Consider the following 27,879-nt stretch of genomic DNA (forward strand, 5'->3'; position numbering starts at 1 on the left):
ACTTTGTTTAATGTTTCCATATTTACATTCTTTAAATAAGATATACAAAAAATGCCAGAGTTAGGTCCTTTTACTGAACAGCTGATATTTGTTTGTATGTTCTTATGTTTTTAAATCGAATTCATGCAATTTTACATACACTCTCTCGCTCTGAATAACTCTCATAACTGGTCAAACTCGTTTTACGTACTCTGTTTTGCTGCCACAGCAAGTACAGGGAATGGGACAAAGGAGTTCAGTTCAATATGTGCCTACCACAAAAGATTCAGTACTTAAGCGCCGAATGAAAAAACTAATGCGTCGTACACAAAAAAAAAAAAAAAAACAACAACAACAACAACCAAAACAATAAATGCACGGAACGCTGGCTGAAAAGACACCCCCCGCTAGGGCAACGAATATAAATTCATAAAGTAAACCAGTGGCGTTGTCCGTTAGGCTTGGAGAAGGGTCGCAAACAGCTGATAAGCGCATTAGGCGCGTCACTGTCAAGCAGCAGTGAGAGAGACAGACAGGGTGAGACAGAGCGCACGAGAGCTAAGCAGGGCAGCAGAGAGCGCAAGCAAGTGTGAGATAATGGGCAGCAACAAGCAGAATATAATTTACAGTATTTCGTTGATGAAAACAGTCTGTGCCATGTTAACGGTCGCTGAGGATCGTTCGTCGCCTGTTGAATACTATTAAAAAATCTAACGAGTATATACAAAAGGCGATAATTATAAGTGAAACGTTGAATTTCGAGTAAATAGTTCATCATAAAAATTATGTATTAAAAAATAATGCAGTTTGTGTGTGCGGGTGTTAATGTCCAATAAGAGGCCACGGCCTGGATGCATGTGCATACATGCATAATGCATGCATGTGTGTGTGCCTTTGTGTATCTGTGTGCATGTGTTGGTGTCATATCAGCAGCGATTGTGTTACAACAACAGCAGCAACTATAACAACATTAAGAACGATGTTACTCTAATCAGTAACTTTTGACCAATCAATCGAAAATAATATTTTGTGGTTTACATTGACGTTCAGTGCAACAATTTTTATTAAAACCTGCGATAAGCCGCAAAAGAGCCCAAGCAACACGTTCACATTTAACACAATATTAGGCGTTAGTTCTAATAAGAACTAGTTTGTGCGTACGAGTGTTTGTGTGTTGCGGTAGTGTTGCCAATTGAATTAGAGACTATCTGAATAGGCCGAAAAATAAAACAGGAAGACTCACCAACACAAACGCACTCACGCACACCCGAATACATATATAAATTAATATATGTGGTAATCAGCTGGCTTTTTTGGCGCTCAGCAGTGCGAAAACAAAAAAAAAAAAAAAAAAAAACGAGAGCGAAAGTGTGTAAAGCGTAACAAAAAAAAAGTTAAAATAAAGATCGAGCAATTAACAATAATTAAAATTAAAATGAGAAGCGCGGTAACAAGAAAGAATAAAAAAAGGAATAAAAATTGTATAATATATTATATGTAATGTTGTGTGCCCCTGTTAACAAAGGCAGAAGACGCGCAAAATAAAATACTTACTATAGATGTACATACATACATATATATACATATATATTTATATACATATATTTAACTGCATGCATGTACAAACAAACACACACACACACACACACTCTCTCGTACGAATAAATATTCATTTGCCTGCCTCAAATGCATTTGCATGAGCTAAGCGTTGAGCGCGTTTGTTTACAAAAAGCATCAGTGAGCAACAGATAAAGAGAGAGAGAGAGAGAGAGAGAGGGCGCGCGAGAGAGTAGAGGAGATTTAAGTAGACTTTGCACTAATTAGATTTTGTTACTTAGCACACTAAATAGGATTGAAGTTAAGTAGGGGTTCTAAGAGCGAACATTCAATTAAAAACAAACTAGAAAGAGTTTGCGAGCATCTGTCGACACGTGTAAGACAAAGACACCATCACTCATAACAGCAGCAAACAGCCAGCAGCTGTCAATGAAATCGAAAAGTTTACAAACAACAATAACAACTATTAACCGTTTATGCTCTCTATGTATTCTATTTTTTGCTCGCATGCTTTGTGGCAAGTTCTGATTAGCAACAGTGCATCAGAACATCTCCCGCTCCCGCAAGCAATCAGCTAAAAAGCTAATGAACTCTCACACCCACTCACATACACACGCACGCAAACACATATACGCACACTTACGGCGCAACTTTTAAGAGCGTGTCGCTCATTTCGTCTTCTACATATGTATGTACGTATGTATATGCATGTATGTAGGCAAAAGAGGAAAAAAGCAACAAATAAACAGACAGAACTCATCAACGCGTTTAGCAAACATTCGAGTCTTGGGTTTATTAGTATTTTTTCGGCCTAAAAATTTTATTTATGCAAATTTTGTTCTCTCTTGGTCGCACCTCTGTAGGCACGACCGTCAAGCGAGAAAGAGACAGCAACACAGCAAAAGGGATTAGAAGCGAATGCTCAGGGAATTAGAATTTATTTAAACACAAGTTTTGAAGTGCTTTCGACGCGGCGTGTGCTAAAGACAGAGCAAATGAGCTAGTAATATTTTAAAGTAAAAAGTCATTTGATGAATAAAGCGAATAGATCAACGGTCGAGGAACAAAATATCAAAAGAAACACAAAACCAACAACTACAACAGCAAAATCAGCAACCAGAACAACAACAACAAAAACAATAACAACTGCACGAATTTTATCAACATGTCCAGCTGGAGTTTGGCCAGTGCCGTTTCGACAACGGTCACGGGCGGCGGTGCCGGTGACGTCATCAGGCTAAACAATCTAAAAGCCGCCTCCGACATAGACATTGCAACAGCGACTGATAGCAAACAGCAGCAAAGATCAGCCCGTCCAACTACACCTGTGCCCGCCAAGAAGTTGACCTCGAAGCGGCCGCCACATTTAACATTGCACATCCCACTGTCAACAACAAAAGCAACAACAACAACAGCAACAACGGCGACGAAAACAACAGAGGCTCACGAAGCACCTCTAGCTGAGGCGGAAAACGTTGCGCTCTCCTGTAGCTCTTCCATCTATGGCACACCTCTGGGCTCTGCTGCAGCTCTCGCACCAGCCGCCACGCCAGGGAGCCAAAATACAAGCAGCTCCACCAGCCACAGCAGCAACAGCACTGCTAACTCCATTTTCCCCCACGAGCAATACAAAACAATCAAGAAAATTGACATACAATTCGATAATATAAAACATAGTGCAAAATTTGGATTTTTCAGGAGAGGTAAGTCGGAAATACATAGCTATATGTATGTATAAACAAAAAAAAAAAAAAAACATATATGTGTACATATTTAGAGAATAAAATATAAAATGAACGACAGTTTTTCGCTTAAAGCCCTTATAGACCTTCTTTAACGTGTGAATTCTCGGAGATTTGTTCCAAAACACCAAAACACCTTTTCATAGATATGCCTATCTTTATTTATTTATCTTTCTTTATTTATCTTTCTTTGTAAAAATATTAATATTTAGCTATGAAACACTGACTATGAGTATGAGTTTTCATTATCTATAAAGGGCCCTGGGTTTATTTCGTTATCTGTGAGTCGCCATGTATGTAATTCGAAATACAAAATCTTCATCTTTAAAACACCCTGTCTATTATTCAATGTTTGTTTTTCCATTGGATACCTATGAACTATGAAGTGCCCTGTACGTCATTCGATAATCATTATAAATCTATGAACTAAGATAACCCTGTGACACATTTATTATGTTATAAAAGTATTTTATAATCTTTAGCCCCTGAAAGAGTATTCCAATAAAAATGAAAATTAACTTTCAAATGACATCAGCAAATTGCCAAATCGGCTATTCAACGCTCTAATTCAGTATGCATTTGTGAGACTAACTATGAAATACCTAAAACTCTGGACTTGAATAAAATAGTCTAAGTATTTTGGTGTCTCTGATACACCCTGTAATCGGCCCAATTCCTAAACTGAGGTTGAGTTAAGCTCTAATGTATATTTTCTTAACTATATTATTGATTGCAAAAACAATCCAGTCCAAATAGTTATATAAAGTACTTAAACAGCACTGCACTGCATTGTGGTTCATTAAAAGCCTATTAAGCCACATGACTACTTTGTTTGTACTCTATTGTGTTTTATCAGTTTACAACCTACCATTATGTTTCGATCGTTCTTGTGCCAGTCCACTTCCAGTCACGCTTTGATGCATGTTTCGATAACCAAAACAGCAGACAGACATTACATGGCATCTAGTTGAAAACATATTTATTTTGCTATATATATGTACATATATGTACATGTACATGTACTAATATGAATAGTGAGTTATGAAATAAACTACGAAAGCTCAAGAACAGGCGTTCAAAAATAGAAACAATAATAATAATAATAATAATTAAGAAATCACCCTGTTTCACTCTTAATACGAACATATAATATATGAATATGAACCTAGGCACCTTTCACACTTGAACCACTCGCTCTGCCTTTGAGCGTTAAACAATAAAATGGCATGCGTAATACATATATTTCTTACAGAATATTTTATTTATTTATTTTGAATTGGATATATTTTTAGTAGATGTTTTTTTTTTTATTTTAAACTATGGTCATTTATTTTGATATGTATGTACACTTCGCATTTCCTCTAGTTAATGTATAGAATGATACAAATCACCGAATCATCCTGTGGGCATTTATTTTATCCTGCTTCAGTGCTCTTTCATACGTTAAAATAATGTTCTAATGTAGTTCGCAACATTTGCTTCAGTTCATTGATTATGTTAATATTCCAGAATAAGCACACAAGCATTATTATGGGATATTATGTGGTTAATATACCATATCAATTCAAATGGTTTTTTTTTTTTTTTAATTCTGAATTCAATGGTCCTAAGCCAGTTAAATACTGCGATAATACCTTTCTAATTATTTTCTAGCTATGAAAACACTCTTGGACTGTAAACCCTTGGTTTTTCCATCAGATTCCAAATTTTTCTTTGGAATAAATGCTTGATATCTGCAATCAGTGCCAGCTCAATTAGTATTATATTAGTCTGGCTACTACAGCTCAATTTGTTATAAGCGATAAACATAATACCCATTGATACACCTGCTATTATTTGTACTACCTATTAGCTAGATTTTGAACTCAAGTATTTGACGGAATTCAAAAGAAAAGAGATTGTGTGGTGTTTATCTAATCAAATCTTAGATGCTGATAAAGATGAGAAAAGAAAACATTTGAAAAACTGAGAAAATATGGAAAACAGATCTAGGCAATAGAACTAATTGAGCACATCAATACTAGGGTCAGGTATAAAGTCAATGGCACATGTATATTATATAATCAGTAAAATAAATTAAAATAATATAAATATATCTTCTATATATAGTGTATATATATGCTATACATATATATAAATAGAATAGTTATATGATCATTTGACAGGGGTTGTTAGGGTCGACATTTACAGTTTTTATGAGTCTTGACGAAAACGATTTGAATATTTACATAACAATTTAAGATAGGCATGGGTGTGTGTGTGCTGTTTGTAGATATATATACCTTTATATATTACAAATATTGCAAACTGATAAGATTTACAATAGTAACGCGCCATATAGATATGAACATATTCATATATACACAAATATATGTCTATAAGTATGGGCGAATTTGTAAGCGCTGTAATAAATGTGTCTGTCTTTTATCAGAAGACTTGAAGCATGTATGTAGCCTTCACATATATGCGCTTATATATACATATGTATACCTATGTATTGTTAACCCAATTTATTGTTTGGTAATTAGGGAACCCATTTTGAGTCATTTAACAACAATGTGATAACTGTCAAAATGCCTGATGACAATAAGTTGTGTTATAAAAGATAGATTATATATATAGTGCTATACCACTCATAAAGCTGACTCATTCGGTTACTCTTTAGTGTCCTGATAGTAAATATGGCACGAGCCAAGGTGACCAATTCCCATAACTGCATAATTGCTAATGACTCACAGCTCAATTCATTACGACATGGAATTTGAACCAAAACAAAAAACTAAAATCGTATACATTTATCTACTTGCTTATCGAATATTAATCAGAGAGCAGAGTAAATGCTTAACATAAATGGACAACAAAAGCGAAAACTGATAAATTGTTAAATAAGTACAACTGATTAGAAATAAAATAAAATCATGTAGATATGCATGATATCGATCTTGGCTAGGTGCAAAAAATCTGGCGTATGGAATGTGTGGAATCTCGTAAAACACAGGCTTGCATTGTATGTATATAATGCAATTTATTATAATAATATTTTAGTTGGAAGGGCTCAACTCAATCATACCGTGAATCATTTAAATTTTAGTTTTTTTCCAATTTAGCAATAGTATCTGTCAGTCGAAGATACCTTGATCCCTTGGCAAAGCTAGCTGTTAGTCCTATCATATATAACGAAGAATATGTATACTTACACACATACGTATATATTACAGACTTACGCATAAATAAATAGGGTCTACGTTGCGACCAGCTTGTGCTTCACTGTAGGAAATTATTAATTAATTGGTGATTAACTTTTGCTCTAATTGGACTTCCTTAATAAAGTTCTCAGCGCGTGATAATGACATCTTTATGTGTCTAGTTGTCTAGAAAACTATAGTATTTAAAATTCCTAGAAAATGTAGGAAAAGGCATCAAAAGCTCGAAAAAGTCAACGTCATCTCAGAAACCTAAACAATAAATTAAATCCCTCTAACTGTCATGATATCGGTAATCGACTATTATCGATAATAAGGACATAGATGTATTCTCAGATAACAAATTCTTAATTTATACTGCATTACCATAAGTCAAAGTAAAGTCAACCTAATCAATAATATATAATGTTTTGGCCACGCCTCCTATCCCCTTTTACGTACATTTCCGCAAAGTTACTGCCTTTTATTATGTATAAATAAAAGTTACTTTAGCATAAATTCTATTCTACTTTTCAATGGATATTTCACAATCAGACATAATAGCTTCTGGCTAGGCAACAAATCTTGAATAATATATGTATAAAGGTCGCTGGCGCGTTTTAATTGATATCACTTAAGCTCCATTAAATTATATGCATGTTTATTTCTTCTCTTTCATTCGTTTGATTTTTTTTTTTTCTCTGTTATTGTTGTCGCATCGTGTTGAGTGAGTTTTCCTGCTATAGTCATCCTAATGGGGCATTTGACAGCTTCAGTTTCGCACATAAGACAAAAAATAAAAATACTTACATATAAGCTGCCCTCTCGCATTTATCATGCATTGTGCTATTGTATTGTGTTTCGCTCTAATTTTTAACAAAAATATATATCGCGTGCGTTTTGTTTTTATTTTAATTACCGAATCTGAACTGTTCTACGGATATTGTTGACAGTTGATGCGTGCCAGAATATCAAAGAAAGTGAATTAGCCTTAAATTGGAATTAAGAAAATTTAGGTTTAAGTTTATAAATAGATTTTTTTTATTCAAATTATTATAAGCAAATCCCTTATCCGCCTGCTTCTTCTATTCATACAAAGCCATTATATATATTCCCATTTTAGATATATCTTTAGTATTCCAGAAATATAAGTAAATACAACTTGAAAATTGTAATACTTCCAGTTTATTTTAATTAAATTAAGTATTCGCAACGTCGTTTTTATGAGTTCAACCTTTCAAATGTTTTTTAAAATATATTCAAATCATGCAACAATGTTAATCACGAGCACTCAAACATAGATTATATATCAGTATATAAAAGGTGTATAAGGCTATATATGGGTACTTGTAACCTTTTCAATGTTCTTAATAATAATTAAAAAGACATACCTAAGTCGTTACCAAGCCTTATGTATAGCGATAAGCTGGCTCAGGCCTTATATTGAATGAGTTTCAATAATCTTCATTGTTGGGTTCAGCAGTAGATTAGCTCTTTATATATTTATATATATATATATATATTATGTATGTGTATGCCTACCCATATAGTATTTGAGTGAGTGCAAGTTTAGACTAGAAAAAAAAAATGATATCAGATGACAGGCACAAGGCGTAAGACTCGTGTTGTAATCGTCTACCGACCGATACTCTTTCCATATAGGAAGGCCATGTTAGAATATTTTTCCTCTTCCTGCTAAAGAGTTTATAACTGCACTCAGCAGGTGTCTTGGCAAAGACCCCTCGGCCGCAACATCTGGGTGGAATAAAAAGTCAACCATCTGTTGTGGCGCTGCTCGTAAAGTCGCGTATCGCGATAAGATTTGATTCGAGTCCCAAACCAAAAGCACTTCTGATAAGACGCTACGATTGCGAGTCTCTGGCCGATTAGGAATTGCTCACATAGCCAAGTTAATCGATAGATTATCTTCGATACTACTAAGTATCGTCTATGATGTGCAATAAAAAACAAAAGGAACAACTTTAAACCTTACACAAAGCGAAACCTCCAAATGTCACTAACTACAAATTGTAAGACAAAAAAAAAAACTGTTTCTATATGTTATGACATTATCATTGAAAAGTCGATTAGCGTTCATGGAACGCAGCTAATGGGTTCCTCTTATCAGCTGCCAATTGTGACTGGGTACAGTGGCTATATTATATTCCAATATATATATATGTATATATATGTATATATCTCTCTCTCACACACACACACACACTCGTAACCCTAATTATGTGTAAAATCAATGAATACTCGTCGAACAGCTATTAATTGAGTTATGTCTGAGTAACTGGCATATCTTGAATATATAATGTACTTTGTACACCCCATGCCTATTGAAAATGTACTCGGATCTATAATAGATGCGACCGAATGGCGGGAATAAGCTGAAAAGGGCAGCCATAATAGCCTATATATATATTTATTAATTGGGGAAATAAGCCTTAAAGATAAATGACAGAAATGCGTAAGCGAGAAATGGAGAAAATAAAACTTGATGTCCAATTCCAAGATATATTGTAGAATATTGGCTATCAAATTTTACAGATATATATAAAAACACTTGTAAAGGCAATATTCTTATATTTGTTGTTTTGATTTAGGCAAAATCAAAATTTAATTTAATTCAATAAAGATCGATCTCGAAGCCATATTTATTGGCATCAATGAAGCATTCTAAAGTCTATTGACTATATCATATTATAATAAAATTATATTTTTATATTTTGATCGTATGATATTAAAATATATTTGAATATATTATATTTTTTACTATCTTATATTATCTATCTAATTATTTATATATCTTCTAGATCGAATATTACTTATTTAAATTTATTCATTCAATTTCCACCTTTACCATTGCAGAAAACAAAGACATACTGAAGGGCTTATCGGGTTACTTTCGTTCCGGCGAACTGAATGCCATTGCCGGACCTTCGGGCGCGGGCAAGAGCACGCTGTTAAACCTCCTCTCAGGATATACGTAATGTAACCCCGCACCTTAAATCTGTTTCTATTACTAACTTATACACCTTCGTCCACAATCCCTGCAGATACGCCGGCTATACGGGTGATTTTCGCATCAATGGCAAACCACGAGACTTGAAGGCGTTCAAGCCAAATGTTGCATTCATCACGCAGGACACGTCGCTGCAGTCTTTCCTGAGCGTTAAGGAGGCCATGCATTTTGCAGCGAACCTAAAGATTGGCACCCACATGTCGCCAGCGGCTAAGAAAGAGCGCGTGCTCAGCATCCTCGTGGCCATTGGCATGTACGAGAGCCGAAATACGCACACGGGCAACCTGAGCGGGGGACAACGCAAACGCTTGGCCATTGCCCTGGAGCTGGTCAATAATCCGCCGGTGCTAGTGCTGGATGAGCCCACCTCGTATGTAGTCAATCCCACATGGAAAAATAAACAAATTGAAATTAATTTATTCTTATCTGTAACTCTTAGGGGTCTAGACAGCTCAACGTGCAATCAGTTGATAACGCTGCTCAAAAAGCTGGCCGGGGAGGGTCGCAATGTCATCTTTACTATTCATCAGCCCAGCGCCTTAACCTTCTCCATGTTCGATCATCTCTATGCGATCGCCGAGGGTCAGTGCATCTATGCAGGCGGACCACAGAATTTGGTGCCATTTTTAAGTGCTGCCAACCTGCACTGCCCAGAGTCATATAATCCGGTGGATTATTGTAAGTTTGAGTTGGGAATGGCTAAATAAATAATAAGATCAATAATTCGAGAGGCTTGCGAATTAGCTGAGATTAGGTGTTAGCTATACCCTTGGGCAAACTTCCGTTACTAATCTTAAGTTGTTAATTTGTTGTCATAATCTTAAGTTGTTAATTTGATTATCGTTTGTCTTCTCGTTAAGGCTTAGTTCTTTGCTGTTTAAGTGATGTATTGTAAATATATGAATATTCTCTATATAAGTCGATGCCTAAAGCATTTGATATATTAATACTTATGTGAATATTAATATATTCTTTAAATTCTCTTTATTTCAACAAGTAATGGAAATAGCTACGCATGACTATGATGAGGATGGCGAGCAGCAGGTGAGCAGGCTGATAGCACTCATAGACAATGGACGCAACGACGAATATAGACAAAGCAAAACAATGCATGCGACACAGGTGGCAGCAATGCTTAAAGTTGGTAAGCTATCAAAATTGATAAACCGATCTTAAACAAATTCATCTACTAAATATATGAAATCCTTACTTGCAGAGCAAATGATGTCCTCTGGCCTGCTCACGCCTGTTACATCGCCCATTATGAATACTGGGCCCAATTATAATCGACAGTCAATCAACTTTAAGCCAATGACGACCATCAATGAGATGACGTCGCGCGTCTGGGATAGTCAAACGATGAACGAGGATGTGGCGGCCAGCAAAAGCGATGCCAATTGCTGTAAGCCGAAGAAAAAGAAAACAAAGCCGACCATGTCGATGCCCACATTGGATCTGGATCCGGCGCATCTCTGCAAGCGCCAGAATATCTATGCCACGCCCTTCTATCGACAGTTAAACATACTGTTGTTGCGCACCTTTTTGCTGCTCTGGCGGGACAGTTCGTTGACCACAGTGCGTTTCGCCATACACCTTATCATCGGACTGCTAATTGGCTTTCTGTACTATGGCATTGGCAACGATGCCAGCAATTCTCTGAACAATTTTCGTTATGTCTTCTACACCATCATGTTCATCATGTACTGTGCTTTCTCTGGCATTCTGGTTAAGTGTAAGTTGGCAATTTTATGGCTTCAATAGGCAAGAGTATAACAGAAATAGAAATCATGGAATTATATTAATTTTTAGATTCATAATAATAATTTTAATATATTTCTCTAATTGCAGTTCCTCTGGAATTTCCGATTGTTTCGCGTGAGCACTTCAATCGTTGGTACTCGCTGCGTGCCTACTATGTGGCCATCACGCTGGCCGATCTGCCCATACAGATCATCTGCAGCTCCCTATTTATAGTGCCCACCTATCTGATGACACGCCAGCCGCTGGAGCCCTGGCGCTTTGGCATGTTCTTTTTGATTGTGTTTATGACGGCGCTGGTGGCGCAAAGCATTGGACTGGCTGTGGGTGCGGCATTGAATTTGAATCTGGGCGCAATACTGGGACCGTTCTTCATCTGTCCATTTCTGGCATTCAGCGGCTTCTTTCTGCAGGAGAAGGATGCGCCGGTCTATTTGCGCTGGTTCTTTGATGTCTCGTTTCTAAAATATAGTCTGGATGGTGCTATGCTGGCCTTATTTGGCTACGATCGGCAGCGTTTGGAGTGCAACGAGATGTACTGTCATCTGTCGCGACCCAAGTACATACTCAAGAATCTGGACATGGAGAATGCCAACTATCAGCTGGCCTTATTCTTTATGCTCGGCCTGCTGATCATGCTGCGCATTATAGCCTTTTATATTATGTCCTTCAGACTCAGGTTGTTCAGATGATACGCTAATGTGCTCCATTCACATTCCGTTCACAGTTGATAGAGTTTGTTTTACATACGTGTTTTTCATATACATATGTATATTTCATCAGATGTACACACTGTATAGAGTTGAGCAACTGCAAGTATATTTATGATTTCTTATAGCATTTAATTGAGTGAACCACGTGCCAAAGAATTGAACAGCGTTTAGCGTAAGGGGAAATCGTGATATACACATACATACTTATCTTATCTAATTGCAGCAAATAATGTTTGCCTAATGCACAATTCCATAACATTTATATAATTCGTATATAGATATTTCTTCAATTATATATACAAAACCCTTTAGCCTAGCTCTTGTATTCTTTTACAATCGTATTAATGACCCCCATCATCAACTATTGCTTAGTTTTAAGCGCATGTAAATACATATTTTTATTAAGCTCAGTGTTTTTTTCTTCGATAAACTTAATTTGTAATAAAAATGAAATATTTTATATTCATAGTTTTTTGGAATTTTTTGGTTGACATCCACTGCTTAGAGGGAAAACTTGTTATAACGCAATCAAAATTTCTTAGAACTTATTAGATGATCTTTTATAAAAAAATATGCTATTTTGTAACCGTATATATCTAAAAAAATATAGATTATTTTTTGAACAAATGTTTCTGAAATTTTAAAATCAAAAAAAGAAAAACACAATATTAGCACATATTGTAAAATATTGATAAAAATTTAAGTGTAGCCCACCGTAAAGTAAAAAATTTGTTTTCAAATGGCAAATAAATTAAAAGAAAGAAATAAATTTTTTTTATATGTGCAATATTAAAAAATTTGTTTAAGTAGTTAAAGACAAAAATGCAATAAAATTCGATAAGAATCATTTTAAAAATATAAATATATTTTTACTCTATTGCTTGAATTTTTAGGAATGTTTAAAAATTAATATTTAGCTTAATATACAAAATAAAAATGTTTTAAATATATTTATAAATATATTTAATGAATAAAAATATTAAATATTGTAAACAAATTGAATTTCTTGAATTTTTTAAGAAGTAATAAATTTAAAATTTAGCTAAAATAATAAACGAAATCGCCTTTAGATATATTCAATGAAATGCAATTTTTTCTTGGGCGCATTTGTAAGATAAAAATTGTATTGTATATTTTTTTCTAAAATTAATTTTGTTGAACATATTTATATCATGACAAAATAAAATTTATATTTTAAATACATATATTTTATAAAATTAATATTGTGGTTTTTAAGAACTAAATGCAATTCACCACAGCTCACTAGATAATAAAAACTAAAATAATTAAGGAAAGTCAAGTAAAGCCGGTTTGCTCCACTGTTCTCATACAGCCAGCCAGCATACTAGTCTAGAGCCAACTCAAACATGTTGTGACATAGCTCAAGTACTGTGATTACTATGTATAAACAGAAACCGGCAATAAATATAAAATAAAACCAAATTGAATTCAGTTGTGTTTTGTGTTTCAGTGGAAAGCGATCGCCGTTAGTGTCGCCGTTAGTGTAGATCGGTTACCCATATCGGGTGAGGAGGAAAGACGTGTGATGAAAATTTAATTGAAGTGAAGCAGCCCATTGTTAAAAAAAAAAAAAAAATAACAACCTATATATACGCGAAGAAATGTATATATATATATATATATATATATATATATATATATATATATATATATATATAAATATTCATTTATATCTAGCGGAATTACAAACTTTTATGAGTCAACATATGATTATCTAGCACTAGTTAAAAGCCTAAAACTAGTTTTCTCTGCAATTGAAAGGCCTTAAAATGTGATTGCAAGTGTTTTCCAGCTGCAGATACACAGACATATATAATACACAAACAATATGTAAATTGAAGCATATAGTAACTGGAACCTGATAAGCGCCGTCAAGGAAAATCATTTCAGCTGCATATTTGCATTATACATTACATTATCTACAACTATGTTATATATTTACTAGAAATAATTTTACGCAGTTGCATTAGCTTAATTCAAGCTCTTGAGGAATTCACTTTGTTTTGTGATGTCAGTCGAAATTCATTGAATCTTAATTATTGCACTCTTATTTCAAAGATAGCAAAGTGAGACTGTAAATAAAACAAATATTATTTTGTTTCATACTTTTGGGCGCAGTTGAATATGTTTCTGAAAAGGCTGAACCCAGCTTTAATTATACTTTGTATTTTATAGCAATTAATAGTCTGAAACACGGTTTATGTGTATCATAACTTTAAAGACACAATTAGAGACATTATTTTTCGTATATTTTAATATAAATAAGTGCATCTCATTAGATGCTAAAGTTGTTCTCACTTATCCTATTATTTCAAAAACCTCTCCCATTACTCATCAGACAGATATTTCTAATAGCCCCAAAACGGTTCTCAGCTCCAGACTATCTCATAATCTGTGATCAAATGGGTCTCCCATTTCATACCAGAATTTTTAATAGTTACAGAGTATCAGATAGTTTATAATTTGATATACGTATGTATGTATGTAGCTGCGCTAAGTGCAACACATAACAATTTGTAGTTGTTATCACTTGGCTTATCGCCTTGCATGTGAAATGAAACCAACCTCATGATTAGCTTCAAACCTCGACTGACCACAGTCAAGTCATGAACAATTAAGAGAGAACATATTTTATAAAAAAAACTGTGAATTAATTGGCTTCAAACAAAGTCGATTAATAATGAAAATAAGAATAGTGTTATAGAAGGATTTTGCTATAATTAATTATTTAAATTTAGCAACGGTGATAAGTTGAGTTGCCCAGCCTTAGATACAATTATGACATACATCATACATGTCAGTCAAATAATCAGTCAGGCGAACAGTATTTAATGTGTTTTATCTTAACAACAGCCCATCTATCAAAACTTATCTAAAGTCCTATCAATCATTGACTCAATCGATTTTTTAAATTATATTATTATTATATTAAAATTTAAAACAAATGTCCAGCTAAACATTTAAACAACGCCAATATACATACAACAACAACTGTCTCAATCGATCAGATAAGATTGCAAGAATTTTCGTTGTTCCCTTTGCTGAATTCGGATTAAACAGCGGGCTCGATTACAATGCTGATAATAAATGCAGGCACTTGAACTCCACAATCAATGGAGAGTGCAAAACGATAGCCGCATTCACCACTAGCCCACAGTCGAGCGTTGTTTTTCTGCCAGGCCAGACGCTTTGATATCAAAATTGGTCAACAACAAAAGTCTCTGAGAATGGTCGATAATGCTGGAGCCACAGTGCCAAATGGCTTGGCTAAAGTGCAGCCACTGGAGCTGCTCTTCAGGCAGGTGAGCTACAAGCTGAAGGGCTCAAATCAGTCGAAGAATCTAATTCTAAATGAAACCTGTGGAGCGTTTCGAGCGGGTCGTCTGACGGCCATACTGGGTCCCTCCGGTGCCGGGAAGTCCACACTGCTGAACGTCTTGGCTGGATTTAAGTGAGTGTGCTGGGATGGAAAATTAAGTAAACTAAGTAATCTTATTTTGTTCAGGGTCAGCGGTGTATCCGGACAGTTTCTGCTCAATGGACAGCCGAGAGATTTGCTAGCGTTTCGCAAAATGTCCTCGTATATAGCGCAAAACTTTGAGATGCTCTCGCTGCTCACGGTGCAGGAAACGTTGCGCGTTTCCGCTGATCTCAAGCTGCCCACGGGCACAACTACGCTGCAGAAGCAAATTATTGTAAGTAAATGGAAGTTGGTGATCCACAGAGTGTGTTTACAACTATAGCATGCCCTGTACCCGGTAAATATTGGATTCCATTTCCCCAGCTGGATGACATTATTGAGGTGCTCAACTTGCATTCGTGTCGACATACGCTGGTCCGGGACATTTCTGGCGGGGAGCACAAGCGTCTGTCCATTGGCATTGAGCTGGTCACGAATCCGCCGATTATGTTCTTTGATGAGCCCACCAGCGGACTGGATAGCGTGGCCACCTACCAAGTGATGGGCTATTTGCAGAAGTTGGCGCACAACGGGCGAATTGTGGTTTGTGTGGTGCATCAGCCCAGCTCGCGGCTGATGCAGCTCTTCGATGACATCCTAGTACTGGCCCATGGTGAAGTGCTGTTTGCGGGCGCACAACATGAGATGCTGGAGAGCTTTCAGGCGGCTGGCTTCAGCTGTCCACAGTATTACAATCCAGCGGATTTTGGTGGGTGAAAGGAGCTCTTGCTAAAGATTTACTAATGGATGTCTCTTTAGTGCTCGAGGTGGGCAGCGAGTCTTCCGCTCAGCGTTGCGAGACTTTGATCACCCAAAACAAATCCAAGTATGATAGCCTACAGAGCTTTGATAGCGTTCCCGCGGATGAGCAGAGTAAGTTTGCTATGCTTGAGCTCTAACTGGATGACGTCTTGCTAATCATCTCTACCCGCTTAACTGTTGCTTCTGTATCATGGTCCTATTTGCATGCCACTCTCCTTCATCTATTGCACTGCTCTATCTGTTCCTTTCTCTTGTCTCCCTCAATTTCATTGCAGCAGCTTTTCTTGACCTGTCGGAGAGCTCGTCCGTGCCTCAGGTGCTGCGGCCCAAGGAGCAGGTGGGATTCTGGTACCAGCTGCGCATACTTATGCACAGACATTTGCGTGCCATGTCCAGGGATACAGTAAGTAGCATGAGACAGATCTCTCTATACATCATTATAATAATATTACTCCCAAACCTCTCCAGATTGCCGTGCAGATGCGTGTAATCATGCACACTGTCATTGGCCTGCTCTTGGGCGTGGTCTACTGGCAGATCGGCAACGATGCGAACAAGGTTATCAGCAACGTCTCCTGCATGTTCTTCATCATACTCTTTATATTCTCCGGCAATGCCATGCCCTCCATACTGCTCTGCGTGCAAGATGCGCCCGTATTCATCAGGGAGTACTATAATGGCTGGTACTCTGTCCGAGCCTACTATATATCCAAGGTATTGGCCGATTTGCCGCTGCAATTGCTGTGTCCGAGTTTATTCATAGGAATTAGTTACTTTATGACTGGACAGCCGCCGGACCTGGCCAGGCTCGCCATGTGCTGGAGCATGTGCGTGCTGACCGCGTTCATTGGTCACTTCATTGGCGTCATTGGCGGCACCTTGCTCTCCATGCAACTGGCTATATTCATTGTACCCACCGTGTCCATACCGTTCCTGCTCTTCTCTGGCTTCTTTATACGCATGCGCGAATTGTCCTGGTTCTTGCGTCCCATTTGTGATTTCTCCTTTTTCCGCTACGTCTTCGAGGGACTCATGCGTGCCATTTACGGCTACCAACGCGGCGATTTGCCCTGCCAGGAGGATTTCTGTTATTATAAATCATCCGAGCACTTTCTCAAAGATTTCGACATGTCGGGAGATATGGTTCATTCGGATGTTCTGATACTGGGACTATTTCTACTCGTTCTGTTGATCACATTCAATGTGTCGCTGCACGTGTGCATCCGACGAGTTCTGTGAGATGGAGGAACAGGATTAATTTAAGGGTTTTGGAGTTATGTCTCTGATGATCTTTTAGAATAGCATAAAAATATGTAGTTGATATAAAGATTTAAGTATACTCCAACTGTTATTCCGAATAGCTATAATATATAAATATGTATATATAATAAACATTACAAATTGAATATAATATACATTTGAATACAAAACTGTATAAATTTTAACACACTTTTAATAGGTTCATTCCTCACTCACTCTTCATCTTAAAAAACTTCAATTTATAAATCCACAGTAGAATTTCTCTAATTTAAAACATATCCTATCTAATCGATGGACACGCTAGAAATTTCCATTGCGCTGCTATCTTGTGCCGCCTGCTGCTCAGCTGTTGCTGTCGCCGGCGTTGAATCCTCCAGCGTCTCCGTTTCCGTTGCTGTTGTTGCCGAACTACCTCCGGGCGTCTCCTCACTTATTGTGGATATTGTTGTTGTTGCCGCCGCTGGTGTTGTCGCTGTGCTATTTGCTGTGGGTCCCGTCAGGGATCGCTGATTGGGCTGCGTTCGACGCACACGCTCCGGCACCGCACGTAATCTTCTTGCGCCGGCTGAGGTAGATGCACCTGTGGCTGAGCTGCCACTGGAGCTTGCTGTTGCGGTTGCCGTTGCCGTTGCCGTAGACGTTGTTTTACTCGTATCGGCTATGGAGGTAAATGGCACGCGGGCACGTACATCGAGCTGCTCCCATTCCATTTCATCCTCGGAGCTGGTCTCTGCCGTAGCCACCACCGTTGCAGTGGATTTTTTCTTCTGGCACTCGGCGCTGCGTCGATAATCGATTGTTTTTAGGAGCGCCTTAGCTTCCGTTTTGCGCTGCAATAAACAAATTATTAAAGGAGCTGAAGGAAAGGTACGGTAGTTAACTTACATCATCGGAATCCAAACACTTGTAAGCATAGTAGGCAGCACGCTCATAGTCACACTTCTTCTCATAGTAGTTGGCCAGAGTCATGAAGCCCTGATAGAGGCTCTGTTTGTCGGTGGCAGCGCGTTCGTCTTCGCAGTACATAATATAACAATGAACGGCCGTCTCGTTGTCGCCCAGCTTCTCGTGCAGGCTGGCCAGCTTATACATGGCTATACCCTCGATGTCGCCCACATCGCAGGCCTTCCAATAGCATTTTACCGAGTTTTCACACTTGTCCAGCTTCTCGTATGTTTCGCCCAATGCAACAAGCATGCGTGAGTCATACGGACGCAATTGATGGGCAATTTTAAAATAATACAAACTATAATAATGCATCTTAATGATCTCGTAGGCCTGACCCAAGCCATACCAAGCACGGTAATCACGCTTGTTGACCTCCACAGCTTTGCGATAGCTTTGTATGGCTGCATTTGTGTTCTTCAGCTCCATAAATTCATGACCCATCAGCGTCCAGGCTGCTAAATACTTCGGATTCAGTTTTAAGGCGCGCTGGAAATATGAAATGGCCACATGGTGATCACAGCGTATACTGTAGTAATTGCCTATATGGGAGTATATAGTCGATTAGAATATTAATTTACTTAGTTACGCCGGTCACTGCTTGCCTATAACACAACAAGTCTCGGGCCGGTATTTGTTAATGCTAACAGCTTTGTGCGCCAGTTGGGCCATTTCCGTTTTCATTTCCTTGACAAACAACAAATTTGAGTATGTATCAACGTTGTCCAAGCGATAGGGATCGCTCTCAAACAGCGCCTGGAACAGCTCAATAGCCTTATCCACATCTAAAATTTATACATATAGATTAAAAACTTTCTCGAGCTAGTTCTCAGCTACGAACCCCTCTTGTTGTGATAGACGTGTGCCATTTGTGCGGTTATATAGATGCTCTTGCTAAAGCCGGCAGCCTGCAGATCCTCATAGATCTTCAGACCATCATCATTCAAATACAGCTCCAAGTACGTGTGTGCCATGAAGAAATGACGCATCCAATGTCCGCCCAGTGGCATGCTCAGTAGCTTCTTTTTTTCCATAATGAGGGGTGATAGCTCCAGGTAGGCGCTCCACAGCATTGGCACCATACGCACGGCGGTTACAAGCATTTGCTCAGCTGCCTTATTAAGATTTAAAGCTTTGAGTACAACGCCATATAGATATATTCCATAACCATCTAAGCGACCGCGTCCATGCTCCGCGCGTAATGTGGCCAAGAGGTCTGCCAAGTCGCGCATTTGATTTGGCTCGTTGAGATTCGCTTGATCGGTGGTGGAGTCGAGACGTCGCTTCTCGCGTGCCATGTACGTAGAGTATAGGTGAAGAAATCGTGGCACGCTGGATTCGCAGTTCCGGACTGCGTGCGCTGCCCGATCATATTCACGCACATCGTAGTAGCTCTTGGCTAGAAAATAGTCGCTATACTCAGCTGGCGTAATGCCCTCCAGTTGGCACTCGCTAAACGAATGATCATCATCCGGTGCCGCATTGTCGATGTTCACATCACTCAAGCCGTGGTGCATCTCTGCTAGCCATTTTGTGCTGTGCAGCAGGCCGCGTTTTGAGCACTCGATGATGCCGCGGCGCAGCTCCTTCTTTACGTCCGGCATCAGCACTCTGAAAAACTCCTGCATTGTGATTTATGTGCTTTCCAGGCTGCAGTTGCGACTATTTTTAATTAAACAAACTAAATTTGCTTTTGAACGCGCTTAACAAGTGCATTTGCCGGTCGTGTCGATTAATACTACTATCGATACATCGGCTACTTGCAAGCTGTGAGTATTAAAACAATAGCACGCAGCGAAAACTTCCATTTTCTTTTTAATTTATTTATTTTTGTTTTTGATCCAAAACTAATTTATGGGTACTGTTACTTAAGTCTAATTTGTTGCTTAAAATCACTGACCAGAGAACACAATGTGACCATATAAATGGGAGTAAAAAATACTAAAATTCTCATATGCCTGCAGAACTCCATAACACTGGCAAATCAGATGCGCAGATGCGAGTAACAATAACAAAAAGTATTCAATATCAAAGATAACGCCACGGAAACAACAACAACATTGGATTCCTTTGTTTATGAAAGCGCACAAAAAATAACAAACAAAAAACAACAACAGAGTGGGGCTATCAATATCATGCCATATTGAGATGCGGAAAAGAGCCGCCCATGATTGCAGTTACATTTACTGGATAAAAGGTCAATTGAATTTTGGCTGTCGGATATACATACATACATATATATCTATATATTCATAAATGCTTATATATACTTATATGTAAACATGCAATTGAAGCGCTGATTCATTTGTTTACGACTGTTGATTTAATAGCAGTAATGTCATTATCTATCCACTGACCGCTGGAGTGTAAAGAATTAAATCAGAGGCTCGCCAATTATAGCGGATCGCTCATACCGTTATTGTAAATCACAACGGCACACGCATATCATCATGAGACTCTGCAGCATAATATTCGCAGTGCTGCTCTTTGTGGCATTGTTCAGTGCTGGAAATTGTTTTTGGCCTTTTCATAAAAAAGGCAAGGCACCACCAAAACCAGAGCCCCCAAAGGAAAAAAGACTTAGTCCCGTTATATTTGGTTGGTATTGATTTGAATATGTAGATGAACGAATTTCAAGGTCACAATTGGAATTTTTTCAGTACCTGGCGACGGTGGCTCTCAGGTTGAAGCACGCTTGAACAAACCGGACTCACCCTACTTCATATGCGAAAAGACACATGATTGGTATAATCTGTGGCTGGATCTGGAACAATTGGTCATACCAATGGTCTACTGTTGGATAGATAATGTAAAGCTCTACTATGATAAGGTAACAAGGACAACGCACAATACGCCAGGTGTGGAGACGCGTATACCTGGCTGGGGTGATCCGGAAGTAGTGGAATGGATAGATCCCACGAGAAACAAGGCTGGAGCCTATTTTAAGGATATCGCTAATGTATTGGCAGATCTGGGCTATGTGCGCCGTTTAAATATCCGTGGAGCTCCCTACGACTTTCGACGGGCGCCAAGTAAGTCTACCAAATAGTTAATCTTATAATAAATTAATTCTTTCTCGTTTGCAGATGAGAATAAACAATTCTTTATCGATTTGAAGCAGCTGGTGGAAGACACCTATGAAGCTAATAATCAAACTGCCGTTACATTCATAACGCACAGCATGGGCAGCCCCATGACCCTCGTCTTCTTACAGGAACAAACAGCCGAGTGGAAGGCTCAATACGTTCGTCGTCAAATTAGTTTGGCTGGCGCCTGGGCGGGCAGCATGAAGGCAGTAAAGGTGTTTGCTATGGGCGACGACTTGGACTCGTTTGCTCTGAGCGCCAAAATACTGCGTGCCGAACAGATCTCGCATCCATCGACAGCATGGCTGCTGCCATCGCCACTGTTCTGGAAGCCATCTGAAGTTCTGGCCTCGACGCCATCGCGGAACTACACCATGGCTCAGATGAAGGAGTTTTTCCAAGATATTGACTACATGACGGGCTGGGAAATGCGCAAGGATACGATGCGCTATACACAAAACTTTAGTCCTCCAGATGTGGAGTTGCATTGTTTATATGGCGATGGAGTCAGCACAGTGGAGAGGTAATTTTCATATCTTATAATCGAACGTTAATTTAAACTTAATCTCATATTCCTTTTTCTTAGTTTGATATATAAAAAGAATACTATAAACGGTGAAACGCCGAAGCTTAAAATGGGCTATGGCGATGGTACCGTTAATCAACGTTCGCTTCGAGCCTGCCAGAGTTGGGAGGGCTACAGCTCCGCTCATATATCAACGCTGGCTCTACAGGGTGTTGATCACATGGGCATTCTGGTCCATCCAGATGTCCTTCAATATATACGCACTGTTATGCTACAACCATAAACTACTTCAAGTTAGAAAAACAATATCCGCAATATTATTAAGTGAGCCTAAAAGTGATCAAGTGTTTGCATAAATGTGACAGTTATATGTTAATTAATAGTTCAATAATTTAAGCTCTAAAATGTTTGCTTAAATGTCACACTTTAAATAATATTTTAACAATAAAGTGTTTAAGTAGCCAACGATATTTTATTTACTGCCATCGCTAGTGAATTAAGTTTACTCAACTATCGATATTTCGATAAGAACTCTGAATCTCATACATTTACAATTACTTGCATAAAATTCTTGTCACTTTATTGTATACTTTTATTTGAAACTATTATTAATATTCACAAAAATGCCACACGGACACTCGCATGATCATGGCCGCGGTTGCAGCCACGAGGCAACCGATGTCGACAATGCACTGGAAATGGGCATCGAATACAGTTTGTATACAAAAATTGACATCGAGAATACAGAATGTTTGAATGAGGAAACTGATGGCAGCGGCAAGACCGTCTTCAAGCCCTACGAAAAACGTTTGGATAGCAGCAAGGTGGGTGTGGCAGTTACAAAAAGATATTCGGCATAGAAGCTATAACATTTCTAATTACAGTTTGTGCAAAGCGATGGTGATGAGGAGCTCCTGTTCAATGTACCCTTTACCGGCAACATTAAATTAAAGGGGATTATCATCCGAGGGTCTAATGATAACACACATCCAAACAGGCTTAAACTGTGCGTATATATTCGAGTATTGCTATAGTCATGCTATTTTAAATAAGGGGTTTTTGTTTTTGTTTACAGCTTCAAGAACCGACCAAAGATGACATTTGATGATGCACGTGGCAAAGCGGACCAGGAGTTTGAATTGACGCGCGATTGCCGAGGAGAGGTTGAATACTCACCCAAGTAAGTGATAATATATGCGATCATATATTTGCATACTATGGTGAATATATATATTATAACAGTTCTTTGATAGATAAAGATAAAAAAAAAATAATAATATTTTAAAACATTAAATTTAATTTAGATTAATATTTAAGTATATTATATTGATTCTAAATTACCTCTATTACAGAGTGGTGACATTTTCCTCTGTACATCATTTGTCACTGTATTTCCCTAGCAATTATGGCGATGATGTTACGCGCATTTACTATATAGGTGAGTAAATTTAGTTATATACACATAGATGAAAAACGAAATTCTATTACCATTCCTTATTATAGGTTTTCGTGGTGAGTTTACGGAAGCCCATTTCCATGGCGTAACCATTTGCAACTATGAGTCACGTGCCAATATTTCCGATCATAAGGAAAAAACCTTCGATGGAGTGGGTCGGGCCATACAATAATCGATTAAGGAATCAAGAGAGAAGGAGGGGATATAAAAGCACTGAATATGTAATACTTACAATGCTGTAAATTAAACTTGTACAGATTATAGAAATGGGAATGTTTCTTTAATTTATTCTTTATTGTTTATCTTATTGATTTATGCTTATAAGATGAGATATCGAATCACGTGTGTCAATGTCAATGCATAACGCTTTTTATTACTCAATAGTATTTTTCATTTTCCATAATCTTTTTTTTTTTTTATTGTTTTTCATTTTTTTCTCATTTCATTCAGTATTTTTAATAAATTGTTTATATGTATTTTACAAAGCGTTTACTTAAATGTATTTAATTTTACATTTATTACCGAATAATTTGTTATTGCACTAGTTTTTGTTTTTGTTTTTCATTTTCCTTTTTTTTTATTATTATTATTTTAATAATTTTTTTCTCCATCTGCTCAATTATTGTAGTTGACATTTTCTTCGTTAAAGTATGCGTTTTTTGGTTTGTTCTGTGTTTGTTTTGATATCTAATATTTAGATTAATAGACATACACCATGTGTTCCATTTGGGTAAAAACTTTCAATCTGAATGATTCATTTATGTTGTCCTTTTATTTTACTTGAAACACATTGTGCATATACAAATGCAATAGGAGAAAACGAAATTGTATTCAAATGAATGCTTGAAATTCTTTTTTTTTTTTTTTTTCATTTCATATTTGGTTTTTGTTGCTTTAGGTAAAATTAGTTAATATATATATGTATTTACAAATTGTATGCGCATACAAAATAACGCGTTTATAGGCTGAAAAATATATGCGTGGGTGTCTTTATGTGTGATATAATTTGTAGTTTATGTCTATATATGTGTCTGTGTGTCTGTGTTTGGGCAGGGATTGGGTCTTTAAGTGGGAGTTGGCGTAAAGCAAAGTTCGGTGATCAATTTGTGCGATTCTTTAGCTAGATACACATACATGTTAAATATTTAGTTGTGTATATAAATATGTATATATTTGATTTTATATGTGTGTGTTTTTGTGTGTCTGTGTGATTGAGAGTGGAATTTAAAAAAAGTTTTTTCTTAGTATTTGATTTTTTTTATTTATTTTTGTTAAACAAAATTTGTGCTCTCGTTCCATAGTTGCAGTTAGGGTTTATATATATGTATACATATATATAATTACATTCGTATATTATATATATATATATCGACTGTAAGTACGATTTTTGCAGCAAATCAATATTGTTTTTTATTTATTTATTTATTTTTTGTTACAAAATACATTACGTTACTTTTTAGCTGATACCCCAAAAAATCGTCAGTTTTTTGTTTTTGTTTTGTTTTTTTTTTTTTTTTTTTTTCATTTCAAAGAGTTTTACGTTTAGTATAAAAAATCATTATATCGAAAGTATAAAAATCGTATTAAGCCTTTCATTTTTTATATATTTTTTATTGAATTTTTGTTTTAGTTTTTAGGTTTTTCTTTTAGCAAAAGCGGGTGTATCTTCATCAAGCAGGTATTTCGAATGTTACTTGGCAGGATTATTATTTTTTTTTTTACATTTTTTTTCTTTTTTAAATATATAGTTTTAAATAGTTTTATAAAAGCTTTGTGTTGTGAATGTTGTGTTGTGATGTTGCAGGCCTGTTGTAGTTTTTTGCTTTTATTTATTTATGTATATTTATTTTCTTCTTTTTTTTTAGATCTTTAGTTTCTCTTTTATAGTAAATATGTGTGTGTGTGTGTGTATGTGTGAGTGTTATCATTACTATATAAAGTTATTTATGCTTATAGAACTCACATTAGGCGACATTGACTTAGCTCACTAAATGTTAATTAATTGGGGTTTCAATACAAGTTTGTATCTACAATGGAATTTATCAATGATAATGGTATCAAAATCTGATTTCATTAAATTATTTAAAGCTTTTTTGTGTTTTGTGAATGTTAAGAAACCAAATTATAAACATTCTAATATTGCCTTAGTGAAAATTCATTAACACTTCAAAAACAGAAAACAGATTAAAAGTAAGTTAAAGAAAACTAAACTTGTTTTTATTAAAAATCTATTTACAATTGAATATTTCGCTACTTATGCACATAGAATTACTATTCAATTTAATAAATATTATTTAATTATATTTTCTTTTTTTTAACTACACGCTCCTACAAAATTCTCGCTAAATTTGTTTTTCTTTTATATTATTATTTTTATTTGCTTACATTTCAGATTTATCAATGTCGTTAATACAATTGAATTGCCATGAATATTGCTAGATATATAGCCCCGCCCTTTAGTAAATAGGAAAAATGAAAAAATAGCAAATTATCGAAAATTTCCAAAACACAAATCAAAAGATCTGTGGAATCTGTCGCAGCTTAGTTTGGGGCTAGACATGTGCTTCGGCTTGCCGAGTCTACAGCTTAATGCTTAACAAGTTACAATCAATTTATTATTTATTTTTATATTTTAACTAGCTTGTTTTTTATTTTTTATTATGCACTAAATTTTGCTTTGCGCTACTTTATTTTATACGAAATTTGTATTTTTTATATAAATTTGTTTGTTTGTTAATTTAAATATCTACGGCTAAGTTATGTATTTGTTTAGTTTACTTTTATTTTATTTATTTATTTATTTATTTTTTTTTTTTGTGGCTTTAATTTATTTAAATCATCATCACATATCAAAAAGTTTACAAAAATTTTTACCTTAACATTTCTTTAGCTACATTTTGCATGTCTTCTTTTCTGTTCTTTGTTTGTTATGTTTTTCGTGCGCTTCAGAATAAAACATACAACAATAGATATTATTTTTATTTATATTTGCTTCTTTTTTTTTTTTTTTTGCTAACTTTTACCCACTTAACAATTGTTCTCAGTTAACAAATTTCACATTCAACAAACTTGTGAAGTTTTTAACCAAATCTTATTCCTTTCGTTTTTAAATTGCTGTTAAACATTCTTTGTTTCATTTCTTTTTGTTTACTTATTTTAAGTTTTTAGTTTGTTTGTTGTCTATTAGTGTACGTGTGGGCATGTAAAAGGCATTTGTTTGGTTTCTCTTTGTGTATTTTTTGTATCATTGTGTTTTGTTTGTTTGTTTTCATTTTGGAAGAACTGAGCTGAAAAACCTGAAATTACTTTCACTATTTGCTAGCGTTCCAATTAAGTCAGCATATGATATGCCCAATTTAAAATTTAAGGCTCTATATATGTAGATTGTTACACATCAGAAATAATACACATTCGAGTTGATAACTCAGAGAAATGATTGATCAAAAACTTTTTCAATATTTTATTGTTTCAAACTTGTTTTATTTTGTTTTCAACTAAAGCGCGTGTCTTTGTTAAGCTTAGTGATATTATGTCTATGTATTAGTTATTAATTAATGGAATAGTTTAGCTTACATTGTTTTCTTCATTTTTTTTTCCTTTAATTTCCAACCAAATTGACCAAATTCTACACATGATTTGTTTTTCCTTTCTTTTTTTTTTATCAGAATATTAATAACTAATATTGCTTTCCATTGGGTTCACAATTGATGGGAGAAAGAGGGGAAAAGGAAAACCAAAATAAATGAAAACTAAAAAGCAGTTGCTGCTTCTGCTCGAACAATTCCAGTTGATTTTCTTTGCTTTTCGTTAAGATGCTTACAAATTATATTAACAAATACAACAAATTGATCATAAAAACGAGATTCCAACATGTTTCGATTCCACACATTCCGCCATACTATTTAAGGCATACTTTGCTGTGCCAAAAAGTATGCAATATATTTTTGATATTTGCGAGATGGTGACAAAACACAATTGTTTAATATTCAATAGTGTTAATTGTTGTAACAATTGCATTCGTGGCTTGGTTTTATGAATAAACTCAATGCATAACTTTTGACTATGAAACGCACAGCTGATGCTGAGATTTGTATCTTTGCCAGAATTTTACAGAATGTATTTATTTCATTTAAAACGGGTAAACTATTTTTTTTTTTTCTAAGTATCAGAAAACTGTTAAACTCCCTTACTTATCTTGTCTTCCCTGGAATCTTACATAGAAAACAAACAAATTTTGAAAGAGCTTTCAGCCTGTGCGTTTCCTTCGTTCAGTTTATATAATTATTTAGCTTTCATTATTATTATTTATTAAACAACTTACTATACAAGCTCTCACAATTCTCAACTTCATTTAGCTGGCTACAAATTTCTGTGTTGTTTTGCGCATATGTTAACAATTTTCGA

At 36.1% G+C, this 27,879-nt stretch overlaps 5 protein-coding genes across 19 annotated transcripts; 4 read left to right on the plus strand and 1 right to left on the minus strand.

The window, feature by feature from the left end:
* The first annotated feature begins 233 nt into the window (after positions 1-233).
* Positions 234-13,160, plus strand: LOC108610572 (ATP-binding cassette sub-family G member 4). Of its 11 annotated transcripts, none has more exons than XM_089464736.1 (8): positions 234-766; positions 2,400-3,239; positions 9,335-9,452; positions 9,523-9,858; positions 9,928-10,166; positions 10,486-10,632; positions 10,705-11,220; positions 11,337-13,160. In XM_089464736.1, exons 2-8 carry the CDS (start codon positions 2,702-2,704, stop codon positions 11,936-11,938), a joined length of 2,496 nt encoding a protein of 831 aa, XP_089320862.1. In that variant the 5' UTR covers positions 234-766; positions 2,400-2,701; the 3' UTR covers positions 11,939-13,160. The 11 variants fall into 11 exon arrangements, with proteins under 11 accessions (XP_089320862.1, XP_089320868.1, XP_017858236.1 ...); XM_089464742.1 differs by having other exon boundaries at positions 2,578-3,239; XM_018002747.2 differs by having other exon boundaries at positions 234-741.
* Positions 13,161-13,429: 269 nt separating this feature from the next.
* LOC108610574 (ATP-binding cassette subfamily G member 4) lies at positions 13,430-17,617 on the plus strand. Of its 3 annotated transcripts, none has more exons than XM_089464746.1 (7): positions 13,430-13,583; positions 14,834-15,431; positions 15,486-15,675; positions 15,765-16,149; positions 16,200-16,313; positions 16,478-16,605; positions 16,671-17,617. In XM_089464746.1, exons 2-7 carry the CDS (start codon positions 15,208-15,210, stop codon positions 17,439-17,441), a joined length of 1,812 nt encoding a protein of 603 aa, XP_089320872.1. In that variant the 5' UTR covers positions 13,430-13,583; positions 14,834-15,207; the 3' UTR covers positions 17,442-17,617. The 3 variants fall into 3 exon arrangements, with proteins under 3 accessions (XP_089320872.1, XP_089320873.1, XP_017858239.1); XM_089464747.1 differs by having other exon boundaries at positions 16,481-16,605; XM_018002750.2 differs by lacking the exon at positions 13,430-13,583 and having other exon boundaries at positions 13,817-15,431.
* Positions 17,618-17,637: 20 nt separating this feature from the next.
* Positions 17,638-20,290, minus strand: LOC108610573 (uncharacterized). Its single transcript, XM_018002749.2, has 4 exons — positions 19,249-20,290; positions 19,013-19,192; positions 18,348-18,949; positions 17,638-18,292 (listed from the first exon to the last, which is right to left on the minus strand). Exons 1-4 carry the CDS (start codon positions 20,033-20,035, stop codon positions 17,747-17,749), a joined length of 2,115 nt encoding a protein of 704 aa, XP_017858238.1. The 5' UTR covers positions 20,036-20,290; the 3' UTR covers positions 17,638-17,746.
* An 87-nt stretch (positions 20,291-20,377) lies between these two features.
* LOC108610575 (lysosomal phospholipase A and acyltransferase) lies at positions 20,378-22,484 on the plus strand. 3 transcript variants are annotated; one of them, XM_089464748.1, is made up of 5 exons: positions 20,378-20,604; positions 20,738-21,005; positions 21,068-21,439; positions 21,494-22,016; positions 22,080-22,484. In XM_089464748.1, exons 2-5 carry the CDS (start codon positions 20,858-20,860, stop codon positions 22,300-22,302), a joined length of 1,266 nt encoding a protein of 421 aa, XP_089320874.1. In that variant the 5' UTR covers positions 20,378-20,604; positions 20,738-20,857; the 3' UTR covers positions 22,303-22,484. The 3 variants fall into 3 exon arrangements, with proteins under 3 accessions (XP_089320874.1, XP_089320875.1, XP_017858241.1); XM_089464749.1 differs by having other exon boundaries at positions 20,741-21,005; XM_018002752.2 differs by having other exon boundaries at positions 20,378-21,005.
* Positions 22,485-22,495: 11 nt separating this feature from the next.
* LOC108610579 (PITH domain-containing protein CG6153) lies at positions 22,496-23,763 on the plus strand. Its single transcript, XM_018002757.2, has 5 exons — positions 22,496-22,843; positions 22,904-23,025; positions 23,095-23,199; positions 23,372-23,457; positions 23,523-23,763. The coding sequence occupies exons 1-5, from the start codon at positions 22,643-22,645 to the stop codon at positions 23,645-23,647; spliced, it is 639 nt and encodes a 212-aa protein (XP_017858246.1). The 5' UTR covers positions 22,496-22,642; the 3' UTR covers positions 23,648-23,763.
* Positions 23,764-27,879: the final 4,116 nt, after the last annotated feature.

Source organism: Drosophila arizonae, chromosome 3, assembly GCF_054131065.1.
Source record: "Drosophila arizonae isolate 15081-1271.41 chromosome 3, UAZ_ARI_1.0, whole genome shotgun sequence".
Classification (NCBI taxonomy): Eukaryota; Metazoa; Arthropoda; class Insecta; order Diptera; family Drosophilidae; genus Drosophila; species Drosophila arizonae.